This window comes from Schistocerca gregaria, chromosome 2 (assembly GCF_023897955.1).
Source record: "Schistocerca gregaria isolate iqSchGreg1 chromosome 2, iqSchGreg1.2, whole genome shotgun sequence".
Taxonomy (NCBI): domain Eukaryota; kingdom Metazoa; phylum Arthropoda; class Insecta; order Orthoptera; family Acrididae; genus Schistocerca; species Schistocerca gregaria.
Window position 1 is genome coordinate 727,741,250 of NC_064921.1, and position 13,718 is coordinate 727,754,967.

General features: G+C 37.9%; 1 protein-coding gene across 2 annotated transcripts in view; it reads right to left on the reverse strand.

Moving 5' to 3' along the window:
- Positions 1-13,718, reverse strand: part of LOC126334857 (probable multidrug resistance-associated protein lethal(2)03659) — a 420,094-nt gene that overhangs the window by 347,559 nt on the left and 58,817 nt on the right. Inside the window, exons 1-2 of one of the 2 annotated variants that reach the window (XM_049997528.1) lie at positions 13,487-13,666; positions 2,733-2,825 (exon numbers count right to left, since the gene is read on the reverse strand). In XM_049997528.1, coding sequence (XP_049853485.1) covers positions 2,733-2,809 — 77 coding nt within the window. In that variant the 5' untranslated portion in view covers positions 2,810-2,825; positions 13,487-13,666. Of the gene's footprint in view, positions 1-2,732; positions 2,826-13,486; positions 13,667-13,718 lie in introns of those variants that run through there. The other variant, XM_049997527.1, reaches the window with a different exon arrangement.

The following is a 13,718-nucleotide window of genomic DNA, read 5'->3' on the forward strand; positions in this document are numbered from 1 at the left end:
ACCTACCGGACACCAGACCTCACATCTTGTGATTTATTTCTGTGGTGGTATATAAAAGACAGAGTCTTTATATCACATATGGCAACAACTCTTCAAAATCTGAGAAATCAAACTGCTGAAGTTGTCAATTCAATAAACAGTGACTTGTTGATTTATGTTTGGTATGAAATGGACTACCATATTGACATTTCTTGAGAAATGTATGGCGTTCATATTGAGTGCATGCCATAGTGCCTGTGTAAATATGCAGGGTGTATACAGAGACAAGAAAAAAAATATCCTATGTTTTTCCTGGATTTCCCATTTAAAAATACACTTTTTCTCCAGTGTAAATACACTTTTTCATAGGTGAAAATATGCTTTTTCCATGTTAAGTGACAATATACTTTTTCTTGGAACTGTAAAACTTATCAGTCCTTTGAAAGGTGAAGGATTTATACACCGGCATTGGAACTTCCATTTTGGAAAGATCTTTGACACACGGAAACATTTACATCACATTTTTGCACTACAAAAGTATAAACCCAGATTCCAGCAATTACAGCATGGCAACTTCCGAAGAACTGAAAAAAAATTGAGATGCACTTTTGTTAGCCAATTGTAGCTCGTGTCACATGATCTCACCAGCCAATGACAGAAGATATACAGAACATATTACATGTAATGCAGTCAGCTCCCAGAAACATCACTATTAAGTAGTGCCAACACAAACAGAGATAAATGGTTTAAATTAATATACAAACAGTATAACCACAAGAAAATCTAAGCTATCATTACAACATTGGTCATCAAAAATTTTTTGTTGTTATTTTTTATTTTTTTCAAGGATAATTAGACTTTTGTCATTATTACTGCATAATTTGTAATCTATGAGAGAATTAAATAAATATGGAGAACTGACCTTGAAACTTGATCTCTTTTAGCATGTGTTACCTTTTTTAAGAAACATCAAACACAAATTTTCCAGTAAAATTTTGAATAATGGCTTAAATAGGTGGTCTTTTGGACCTGAAATTTATTTAAATGGCTTGTCCTCGGTGTTACGTTTTGAATGAGTGTCTAACACTCTAATTTAAGATATTCACCTCACATTCTCACATGTAACATAATTCATATTGTGTAAGTGGAAATTTACTTTGAAAGTAACACTTTTCAAACTACCGTTTGGAATATTTTCCCACAACCTGTTACAAATGTAAACACTCATGCTCACCAAAATGAGGCCCACAAGAAAGACCCATCGAAAGCATCTGGTTGTTGCAAATTACTGCATAGTCTTTGGACACATTTTGCTGCCAGTAGATGCTCATATGTGCACTGTTTTGTTGTTTTAAGTGCATTTTCCTTGCAATTAAAGTGTTATTTTGGTGTTATTCTGTCATTTATGTTTTATTCTGCAGTAGTGAGCTAAAGTAACATACCTTGTTAAAGTATCAGTTCTTCAAAATTACAAAAAATTATCTGAAAACTAAAATAATGACAAATTTCTGAAATTCTGAAAAATTCCTGGACTTCTCCTACACTTGTCCCGAATGAAAAAATTCCTGAATTTTTCCTGGATTTGCCAGTTTCCCCAGAGCATATTCACCCTGATGTAAGACTCTGAACCTTCTTCTATCCAGTGACATGTGCAGGTGTTCCTTTCTTTCAGTTTCCTTGTAATAAGCAACTGAAATCTGTTGTTTCGTTTTGAATCACCCTCTATGTGCAAGCTAGACATAAGATGTTTCAAGCGTATTTTTTTTTTTTTTAATGATATGTGGTAAACAAATGATTCCTGTTGTACTAATATGCCTAAAGATTGTAATGTATTTTGATCAGCAGTATTGATTGTTGTAATTACTGCCAGTAATGCTAAGACCTATATGTATTTGACATTTGCAAAAGTCCTCATCTTGATGACTCCATGCAAAAGATTCAAGTAAATAAATGTGCAATCATAAACATTTAATTTTATTAAGTTCATGCAAATGTTAATAGAATTATGTAGCTGCCATAAATATATTTATTGCTATACAAAAACACAAGGTGGAGACTATCGTAAAATACATCCTGCTCCATTATCTATGACTCTCTACCAATGTTGGGTAATTCCTTGATTCCATGTCTGAAAACATTTGCTGATTCAGAACTTAGAAGATTATTAATTATCATTTTATGAAACCTCTTTATTGCTCAAGAAATTTACCAAACACAATTGGATAAAGAACAAGGACATCTGAAATATGAGTGCACAATAACACAATAAGGAAGAGGACTGAAATAACCTCCTGACTGAAGACATGACTAACAGTTTTATCATGCATTATCAAGTTTCAGCACCACTTGTTGCAGTTTTTTGGTTGTTTTTCTTCATTTTCAACCTGCCTGTGTACTTCCAGGAATTCAAAAAATAAAAACTATCAAACACGATCTTTTCTTTAACTTATGATTTATCATTGCACATTACTTACTAATCAAAAAAATGTGAACTATATTGAAGCCAACAAAACTCAATGGATATTTACAAATATAATACTTCAAACAATGGCTGCCAGTTGACAAGTGGTAAAGCAATTTTATGAATTAGGTACTCAGACTATGAACAAAAATGTAGTGTAACTAATTCAGGAACCTAATTGACTTATGCAAGAATCTAATACATTCATTTTATTATATTACACGTTTCTAGTGCTTTACACTTATTTTTGCCCCATCTATCCACCATGAATGACACTATTAGTCACCCTTACCAGAATGTGAGTGCAGAGAGTAGGTTTGCTGAACTCCTCGGATGTGGTGTGGCAGTAATGTCCTCCTTCTCATTCATGGCTGAGCTCTGGAAACTACAAAATCATCTTTGTTAGCAACACAATTTTAATATAAATTGGAAAGTTTGTGTCCTCACAAATCAAATAAAAAAAATTAAAAAAGGGATAAACACAGGAGATGTTGTCAACAGGAGAAACAAAACTGGCATCCTACAGATCGGAGTATGAAAATGTTAGATTCCTTAATCAGGCAGATAGCTTAGAAAATTTAAAAAGGGAAGTGAATGGATTGAAGTTAGCTACAGTAGGAATTAGTGAAATTCAGTGGCAGGAGGAACAGGACATCTGGTCAAGTTAATACAGGGTTATAAATATAAATCAAATAGGGGTCATGCAGAAATGAGTTTAATAATGAATAAGAAAATGAGAATGCAGCTAAGCTCCTATGAACAGCATAGTGAATGCAATATCATAGCCAAGATAGACACAAAGTCCTGTGCGGTAGCATGTAGCACAAGCTTATATTCCAAATAGCTCTGCAGATGCGGAAGAGATTGAAGAAATGTATGATGAAATAAAAGAAATTACTCAGATAGTTAAAGAACACCTACATTTAATTTTGAAGGGGGCTGGAACATATGTGAATATGGACTCAGAGGAAGGAATGAAAGAGGAAGCCACCTGGTAAAATCTTGCTCAGAGCATAATTTAATCGTCACTAACACTTGGTTTAAGAATCATAAAAGAAGGTTGTATATGTGGAAGAGATCTGGAGACAGCTGAAGATTTCAGATTGATTACATAATGGTTGGACAGAGATTTAAGAACCAGATTTTAAATTGTAAGACATTTCCAGGAGCAGATGTGAACTCTGACCACAATTTATTGGTTATGAATAGTAGATTAAAACTGAAAAAAAGTGGGAAAAGTTAGAATATTAAAGAGATGGGACCTGGACAAGTTGAAAGAACTAGAGATAGATGAGAGTTGCAAGGGAGCATTAGGCAATGGTCGAGTGGAACAGGGGAAAGGAATATAATAAAAGATGAATGGGTGGCTTTCAGAGATGAAACAGTGATGGCAGCAGAGGGCCAAATACATAAAAAAAACAAGGACTAGTATAAATCCTTGGATAACACAAGACATATTGAATTTAACTGATGAAAGGAGAAAATATAAAAATGCAGCAAATGAAACAGGCAAAAGGGAATACAAATGTTAAAAAAATTAGATTGACAGGAAGTACAAAATTGCTAAGCAGGAATGGCTACAAGACAAATATAAGGACATAGAAGCATATTTCATTAGAGGAAAGATAGATACCACCTACAGGAAAATTAATGAGGCATTTGAGGAAAATAGAAAGAGCTGTATGACCATCAAGAGCTGAGATGGAAAACCAGTCCTAAACAAAGAAGGGAAAACTGAAGATGGAGGGATACATAGAGGGTCTATACAAGGGAAATGAGCTTGAAGGTAATATCTTAGAAAGGGGAGTGGATGTAGATGAAGATGAGAAGGGAGATACAATACTGTGAGAAGAATTTAACAGAACTCCGGAAAATCTAAGTAGAAATGAGGCCCCAAGAGTAGACGGTATTCCATCTAAACTACTGATAGCCTTGGGAGAGACAGCCATGACCAAACTCTTCCATGTGGTGCACATAATGTGTGGCATAGATGAAATACCATCAGACTTCAAGAAGAATGTAATAATTCCAATTCTGAAGCAAGCAGTTGCTGACAGGTATAAAAATCATGAAACTATAAGTTTAATAAGTCATGATTGCAAACTACTAACACAAATTCTTTACAGAAGAACGGAAAAACTGATAGAAGCTGACAGGGGAAGACCACTTTGGATTCTGGAGAGATGAGGAACACTTGATGCAATACTGACCCTATAACTTATCTTAGAAGACAGGTTAAAGAAAGGCAAGTGTATGTTTACAGCATTTGTCAACTTAAAGAAAGCTTTGGACAATGTTGACTGGAATACTCTCTTTGAAATTCTGAAGGTAGTAGGGATATAATACAGGGAGCAAAAGGATATTTACAACTTGTACAGAAACCAGAAAGCAGTAATAAGTGCTGAGGAAGCAGTGGTAGAGAAGGAAGTGAGACAAAGTTGTAGCAGACCACCCACATTATTCAATTTGTACACTGAACCAGCAGAAAAGGAAACCAAGGAGTAGAAACTAAAGTTCAGGAAGAAGAATGAAAAACTTTGACATTGGAATTCTTTCAGGAACAGCAAAGGACTTGGAAGAGCAGATGAACAGTATGGACAGTGTCTTGAAAGGAGGATATAAGATGACATCAACAAAAGCAAAAAATGGTAATTGAATGTAGTCAAATAAAATGAGTTGATGCTGAGGGAATTAGATTAGGAAATGAGACTCTCAGTGTATTATAAGAGTTTTGCTATTTGGGCAGTAAAATAACTGATGATGGCTGAAGTAGAGAGGATATAAAATGTAGACTGGCAATGGCAAGAAAAGTATTTCTGAAGAAGAGAAATTTGTAAATATAAAATATACATTTAAGTGCTCTGAAGCCTTTTCTGGAGGTATTTGTCTGGGGTATAGTGATGTATGGAAGCAAAACATAGATGATAAATAGTTTAGTTAGCAACGGAATATAAGTTTTCGAAATGTTGTGCTACAGAAGAATGTTGAAGACTGGACAGGTAGATCACATAACTAATAAGGTGGTACTGAAAAATATTGGGGAGAAAAGAAATTTGCGACACAACCTGACTCAAAGAAGGGATTAGTTGATAAGATACACTTAGAGACATCAGGGGATTACCAGTTTAGTATTTGAGAGAAATGTGGGGGGGGGGGGGAATTGTAGAGGGAGACCAACAGTTTAATACAATTAGCAAATTCAGAAGGATGTAGATTCAGTAGTTACTCAGAGATGAAGAGGATAGTGTAGCATGGAGAGCTGCATCAAACCAGTTTTTGGACTGAAGATCACAACAACAACAGCAAACACATAAAAATAAATCTAAACATAGTATTTCCTTTTATGTATATACAGGTATTATACCTTATGCTGGCCAGGTAAGAAAATTGAAAGGCAAACTAATAGACAATTTCAACACTTAATTGCAATTAATCTAAGAGGGAAAGACAATGTGTATGAAAATATTCATATTTTCGATTGTGTTACTCTTCATTATTGAACTGAAAATTTCTTTTGCAAAAGTTGTAATGGTATTCACATAATCCCAAAATCAACAATGCATAAGAATTTTCAAATTCTGTTGTCATAATTATCTTTCTGCTTGTTCCAATATCTCACTTTTTTGATGACTGAATTATCAGTCACTTAGATAATGATTTTTATCAACAGCAAAATTCACTTGAGAAAGCTACAAAATAACAAGCACATAGCATGGTTAGCCAGCACTTAACTTCAGAGGACAAAATTCTAAGTAGAGTCTCTACACACACACACACACACACACACATACACACACACACACACACACACACACACACACACACACACACACACACACAGAGAGAGAGAGAGAGAGAGAGAGAGAGAGAGAGAGAGAGAGAGAGAGAGAGAGAGAGAGAGAGAACTACCCTAGCTTTCAGAATTATTGATCCATTCCTCAGGAATTCCTGTATAAAGAAAGGAGGGCCAGATCACTCAGGCCCCATGATATGAGGGACCAACCTGTAGCAAAGATAAGAGAATCAAAGATAAACAGACAGGTGTCAGATGGAGTATGAGATCAATCACTGGTAAGAACTGTGACGGATTCACTACACAGCTGATCATAAGAACAGAGTGAGAAGTAAAGATGAAATAAGATGAGGAAAAATTAATTTTTATTATTATTGAACAAAGAATTAGGTGGGAAATGAAAAAAAAGAGACAGAGAAAAACCAAAGATTGTATACAGGAGAGAAGAGAGAAGAAATAAAGTAAAAAATAATTTGAAAAATCTACAAAAATAAATAAATAAAAACGAAAACTGTAAAAAAAGGAAGGGGTGCTAATGGAGCTTAACTCCACAAGACTGTCAGGGTGGGATGAAATTTTGTGGGACTAGTTACCATCTCTGGAGCTTAGGGGAACTATTACTGGGTAAGAGGACCTAAATAGCCCTTTTGGTGCATCAGACACTCATATACATTGAGTCAAGATGCACAAAATGCTCAGCAACTGTGTGTTTACAAGGTAACAGTTCTTCTATGTTCTTTCATTAACACAGCCAGTTTAGTAGTTTTTGTTCATATAAAAAATGCCATGGAGTGAAGACATGCTAGTTTGTAAGCAGCATGTATTGCTCAGACTGTGATGTTGGTGGATTTATCATTGGTGAGGCTGGAGAAAGTAGTGTACATGGAACTGATGAACTGTCAGCTGTTACTGACAACTGCTAGCATTACTGTGAGTGTTCCATATGTGGGAACACCATGAGAGAGGAACTTCTTTGACCATCTACTTTGTCTTGGCTCCTCGCTAAGCATATCTTAGTAAGGTGGACTGCCAAGCATTGTGACATACTTTTGTATCTGCACCATGTGATAAATAAAGAGTACTCTAACCAGCACTGTGTCATTACTAATTGTCACCCTTACCTTATCCCAGGGTAAGATTCTGATTTAGTGGCACACAACAACCACATATGGATCAATTTTCACTCCTTTGTTCCCAGCTTCAGGTACTATGTACTGACAATGCAGCCACTATGCAACTGCCGTATGTCGCAGTTCTCAAGATAAGATGATTTCCATGTGGAAGGGAGCAGTGTTTTACAGCTAAGTCCACAGTAAGTGATATTCTTCAAAACACGACTTTTGTCAATGGATCACTACAGAATTGGACAATGGTACCAAACAAAGGAAATGGTGATTTCATTCCAGACTATATTCTGCATACAGGCCAGACAACTACTGTGCTTCAGCTGCTCAAGTGGCCACAGTTTTTAATGTTTGCTATTGTTGATGTGTTCGTATGCTGCATTCAAACACGTTCAACCCATTTCACTGCACAATGTGGCCCACACTGCCACACAATTCTCAGATGTTCTTACTGCATCTATGACGCTGCTGCTTCTGGGTACTGAGCATTCATCCATGTACTACTCTGGATTTTGCTTTGGTTACTGGCATGACCATTCAGCAACAACATCCCCAACTGTTACAGTGCACAACCTAAACTACTGCCATTTCGCCCAGATCAATCCATTATCTGGTTCGCAACTGTTGAGAACATCCTTGTCACACGTATATCAAATGACAGTGTCAAATTCATCATGTTATTCAGTCACTTCAGTGAACACGCAGATTTGATCAGTGACATTATCCTTTCACCCCCAGCTGATAATAAATTCCTTCCCTTGAAAACTGCTTGTCTCAAATGTCTCTCCCAGACACAGGAGCAACAGTTACAATAAGTTATTTGTGATGAATAGATGGTGAGCAGGATGTCTCCACAGTTTTGGTGCCAGCTACACACACTAGTGGATTTCAAACTGAGGCCAGACATCATGCCCTGAGCCCTTGGGTCATCAAGTTTCTGCCTCAAGCAAAACTTGCAATGATTTTTCATGAATTTGAGTTGCTGCACTGCAAGAAGAAATAAACAGGCAGATTCTTAATGATTTCATAACTTCAGCAATGTATAAATACTGCAAACAATAATACCACTAAACATCTCTCACAGCAGCCATACTGCACACACTGCCTCACTGCAGCTGAGCTGTAATGAGCTAACCTGACTGCCACAAAACATGACATCATCTCTGCTACAGGGGATGGTGACCTTCATGCAACTACAACAAACATCCCCACAACTGGCAAACATGCACTGCACACTGTCATGGCAGTAAGGGGACAGTTTTGCTGGTTCCAAATGCAATTCAGTGACACTGTGTGGAACTGCCACCCACCATGTCACTATCCAACAGTCATATGTGGTCTGTAATAGGTGTACTGGATCAAAAAGGACCTTTGAAGTCTCTTTGCTTCACATTGCATTAACTAAACCTCTTCCCCACCACCATCACTACACTGTAGCAGACTCTACATCTTTGAAAGCATCTGTTAACAATATTTCCTCATTGAAATGTGTTCCAACATGAGTACCTCACCTCCCAGTCTACCTTCAAATAATGAGTGCTGTTTCAGCCACACAGCTTTGTGTCGTGAATGACTCTTCCATTACAGTTTATAGGCCTAGCCTCATGCCATTGATCTCAATCTTGGGAAACTCCTTACAAGGAACCTCCCCAATGCAGATGTCCATGATCTGGTGCTTTGTGCTGACTTCCTTGGCAATTTATGACTGTTACTGGACTTGTTTTGCAGTAATCTGATCCATCAGGATAGTGGCCATTTCGTTATTGGCATGACTGGTTATCTCTCCCCCCCCCCCCCCCCCCCCCCTTCCCCAATGGCATAGTACAGCTCTACCACATTTCTTCCAGATGGCACTCAACATTGTGTCTTGACCAATTAACATCAACAACACCCGCATGAATGCATCGTATCCGTCATCAAACTGCAAAAACTGCAACTGCATTATTTTGACATGAGAATGCAATCATTAGGACCACAGGATGAACAGAGTGCTATATGTCATGCGATCTGCCAAGTTTTGGAGGAACTCAATGTCACACAATGTTGCCTGGATGGTTCTCACACATGACATTCACTCATGCCTGTTCTGGATGACTCTACCATGCCATCTCCACTTGATCTCAGTATTACAACAGCATCCTCCCAAGCAGTATCTGCATTCACACAATTTCCACACATGACCCAGATCAGTAAAGAGCTTCCTGCTCTTGAGCTCCCATTGAAACATCGAATGCTCATACGCCCTCCACCCAAATGTAAGTGTTATTTACATAATGTGCTACTCGCAACAGAACATTCCACATGTTTACTGTCATCCTAGGTCATCCTGTGGACCACAGGCCATACAAGTACCACCAGAAAAGCTTCACATTGCCGTAGAGGCAGTCAAACTTTTACAGGCTGGCATCATGGCACTTTCTGATAGTTCATCGGCTACCCAGAAACTGCATCTTAAACAAGTTCCCAACACACTTGTTGTCAATGATATAGTAATTAATGATAATAAATGCCAATTTTGGAAGCCTGTAGTTGTGGTTCTTGGATATATCATCAAAAAAGCTGGTATTTGCCTTACACCACAGTTAACATATGTAATTTCCAACTGCTTTCAGTAGAGGACTTTCATAAGTTACATTGTTTCCTCAAGATAATTAATTTATACTGTCACCATCTCCCTCATGCAGCCACCATTTGAGCACCATTCACAGTAGTTCCTGCACGCAAGAATATTACCACCAAACTTAAGCTAGAATGGACTCCTTGCATGCGTCACTCCTACAACATTGGCATACCCACTTCTGCATGCCCAATGCGTGATTTCTACTCATTTGAGTGACATTGCTGTTGGAGTGGTTCTGTAACAAGTAGTGGCAGGCATACAGCAGCCACTCCAGTTTCTCACATAAACTGACTGCTTCACAGTGTAAGAGGCCAGCCTACAGCCATGAACTACTGGCAATGTACGAAGCAATTCATCACTTCAAAGGTGTCATGGAAACAAGGCAATTCAACAACTACATTGACCATTGACATTTAGCAGATTTTGTCTGTAATCCTCAATGATTCTGCCACCTCGATTATACAGCATGGTTCATGACCAATGTTAGGCACCTGCATGGTGTAGAAAAATTAGTTGTTGGCTACCTATTACACATCAACATCCTCTGCACAGATTGACTGCAGTAAAGATGCAGAGGTACAACTTCAAGATCAATAATGCATGGATTTACTCCATGATACCACACCAACTTACACGTGTGATGGCATGAACTGCCTGATATGTTCCATAACGCCATGCATAAAAACAGGATTTTTCTGGGGCTCATACCTCAGGTTCTATTGGTGATAGAAGTGTAAGTTTAAGTGTTTTGGAGGGCCTTTGGGTTAGGGACCATTTCTATATACAGCAGAAGGATCATTTTACTGTAACTGTCCTACAGGGTCAAAGTTTGAATACACATTTCCTCTAGCTCAGCAAAAGAAACAAAGCGGTTGGTTCTTTACGTATTAGATGTGGTATTGGTGGACCTTAAGGGACTTATTGAGGCATCATTTAGTTCATTGGTAGTTCCTGAGAAAACCCGAAAAACATGTCTGAAGGAATATTGTGAATCATAATTCGAAATAACACAAGTACTGCAATATCATAACTATCCACCTGCAACAGGTATGTGACTTTCAAGTTAACTGTCTTCCCTGTACAGGAATATACATAATGGATGTACGAGTATCTCCATGTGATTGACCCCATCTAAGTACACATGCTGGGTCTCTTGGTTGCAGAGTATCGCAGTCACTCGGAGACATAAGTACCGCCATATGAATACGGCCTAATAACTTTGTTATCTTCTAGCACGTGTAAGCTCGGCTGCTCGAACTTTTGTGACTTCACTTGACTGAGGTTTCCCAAAATAATTTTGTAGAGTTTTACTACAGCTCATTGCACTAAATCTGTTAAAGCATTCCTCTGATTTAAAATGATCAACTAAGTCAGATTGCCTACAATGACTGATACTAATAAAACATTTTCATACCGAACACTTTCCTTTGGAATCAATCGACGTTTCTTGATAATATTCCATTCCTTACAACAGTCTGAATTTATAGGCATGTTTCAGCATTGCTGCAGTGTGTTTGACATAACACCAACAACTACACTATTCTGCCATTGACAGTGGGGAAATGGCGAAAAAATCGGACAATTTTCACAATGTTTTTCAAGTTGCAGTGCCTATAACTGTTAGAACACTACAAGTATTAATTATCTCCAACCAAAGACCCACTCAAAATAAACTATTGTTTAGGTGTATCAATACTGATGCTGTGACTACTGTAGGATTATGGAGGTTAGAGATATAAGCTAAATTGTATCAATTTATGGTGTCGTATTCTCTTTAACTGAGCATAATCTTTAAAAATTACAATTTCATAAAATATGTTTGAAACTGAATTCTGGGACATTTGAGTATATTGAAACAACTTTTCAGGTTACTATATGTTAGATGATGAAAAAACCAGGCAATCTCGGTTTTTCGGGACGTTGGGTCGTCCTATATCCCTGATATGCACAGGATAATTCTTTACGTTACAACAGTGCTCTTACTGACAGGGCCTGAGCTCAAGTCCCCACCACAAAAACTCGTTCACATTACTTAAGGAGAAGTGTGCAAGGTAAACATCCCATCTGTGAGCCTGTGAATACAATAGAAGTTTCCTAAAAAATGGGAATTAGAATTTTGTTTTATATGTCACCACAAAGAAGGTAATGATGTTTGCTTACTGGCTAGGAAACAGTTGTGGGAATGAAAGAAATACAATTTATTTCACCACTACACAAGTAAGTATAGTTCATTTAGAGTAGTGTATCCTTTAGATTCAAATTAAACAAATGAAAAACTTGCTCATCTAACATCAACAATTCATCATCAATAAAATGTTGTATCAATGTTAGTCAGAAAAAATGAAGCTGTCACAAAAACATCATATGAAGTATGTAATATTCTTGCAAAAAAATATGAAACCTTTCACTGATGCTGAATTAGTCAGGCAATGTACACACTCATGTTCAGAAGAAAAACGGAACACCTTGAATGACTATAGAGATAGGGTGTTCATATTCACAGGACATGTACATTCATATCTTCTGCAGATTTGATTAGCATTTCAGTCACTTCCGTTCAGGATGTGTTCTGCTCCTTAGTAGGCACAGGGTCCGCCAAGAGCCCTGATAACTTGTTCCAAGCGTGATGGCATCACCGCATAGAAGGCACGAATAGCCTCTTGTAGTACAGACATCCATGCTGCATTCACCTGGTTCCAAAGTTCACCTGTGGTGGTTAGCATCGGGTCAAAGTGCTGCACCTGTCAGTAGTGGGTCTACAGGGGTACCACCCCAAAGTACCATTATCGAAGATGGCGACCATGACGCTAGGTGATGACACAAGTACCATTATCCAAGATGGCGGCTTTTGACAGGAAGTTTGAATTTTGGTGGGAACATAAATCAAATGGGCTATCTCCACTAACCTAAGTCATCCGACCACCACCTCTTCGTAGGAACTGGAGGGGAAAAGGACTCAGCCTGTGTTGGACGTAACTCTTTATTTTGCATGCAGTCTTTATTTAAACAATTAGAGGCAGTACCACCATTAAGTATGTTCACAATGAGGTCCAGAGTCCAACTGACCTAGTACACAGTACTTCGACCAGAGGGCACTGTCGTCCCTCCCCTGATGTAATCCTACATGGTGGTCTGGGGGAAAAATGGCGGGAAAATGACAGCCTGTGCTGGGCTGCTGGAGAGAGGAAGCAGTGTACTTTATTAATTTTCAAGCAATTTATTTAGGGGCGGATTTCACATAGTTTATTTATTACGCTGATACAAAACATGCACACTGACATGCTTGGGGTCGTGCCACAAGGCCTACAGACTTGCAAACTACTCTTAAATTACCGAAATAACGCATGTTAAATGCTCTGCAGATATACAAACAACTCCTAAATCACTGAAATAATGCGCTACACAGTATACATACATGCAAACTACTCGTAAATAATGCAGTAAACTGATGTGAGGATACGAAACCAACTCATAAATTGTCAAAATAATGCATTACACTACATACAGACCTGCAGACTACTTGTAAATCACCAAAATAATTGGTTATACTGATGTGCAGACCTGCAAACTACTCATAAATCACTGAAATAATGCATATATAATGCACTGCCAACAAGCTCACAATGCTTAAACAGCCAGAAATAATGTTGTGCACAAACACTCGTTGCACATAAAAACGCTTTCGAACTAACGTCAATGTATCAGAGGCTCCAAGGGCGTGCACACATCTCTGCTGCCGCT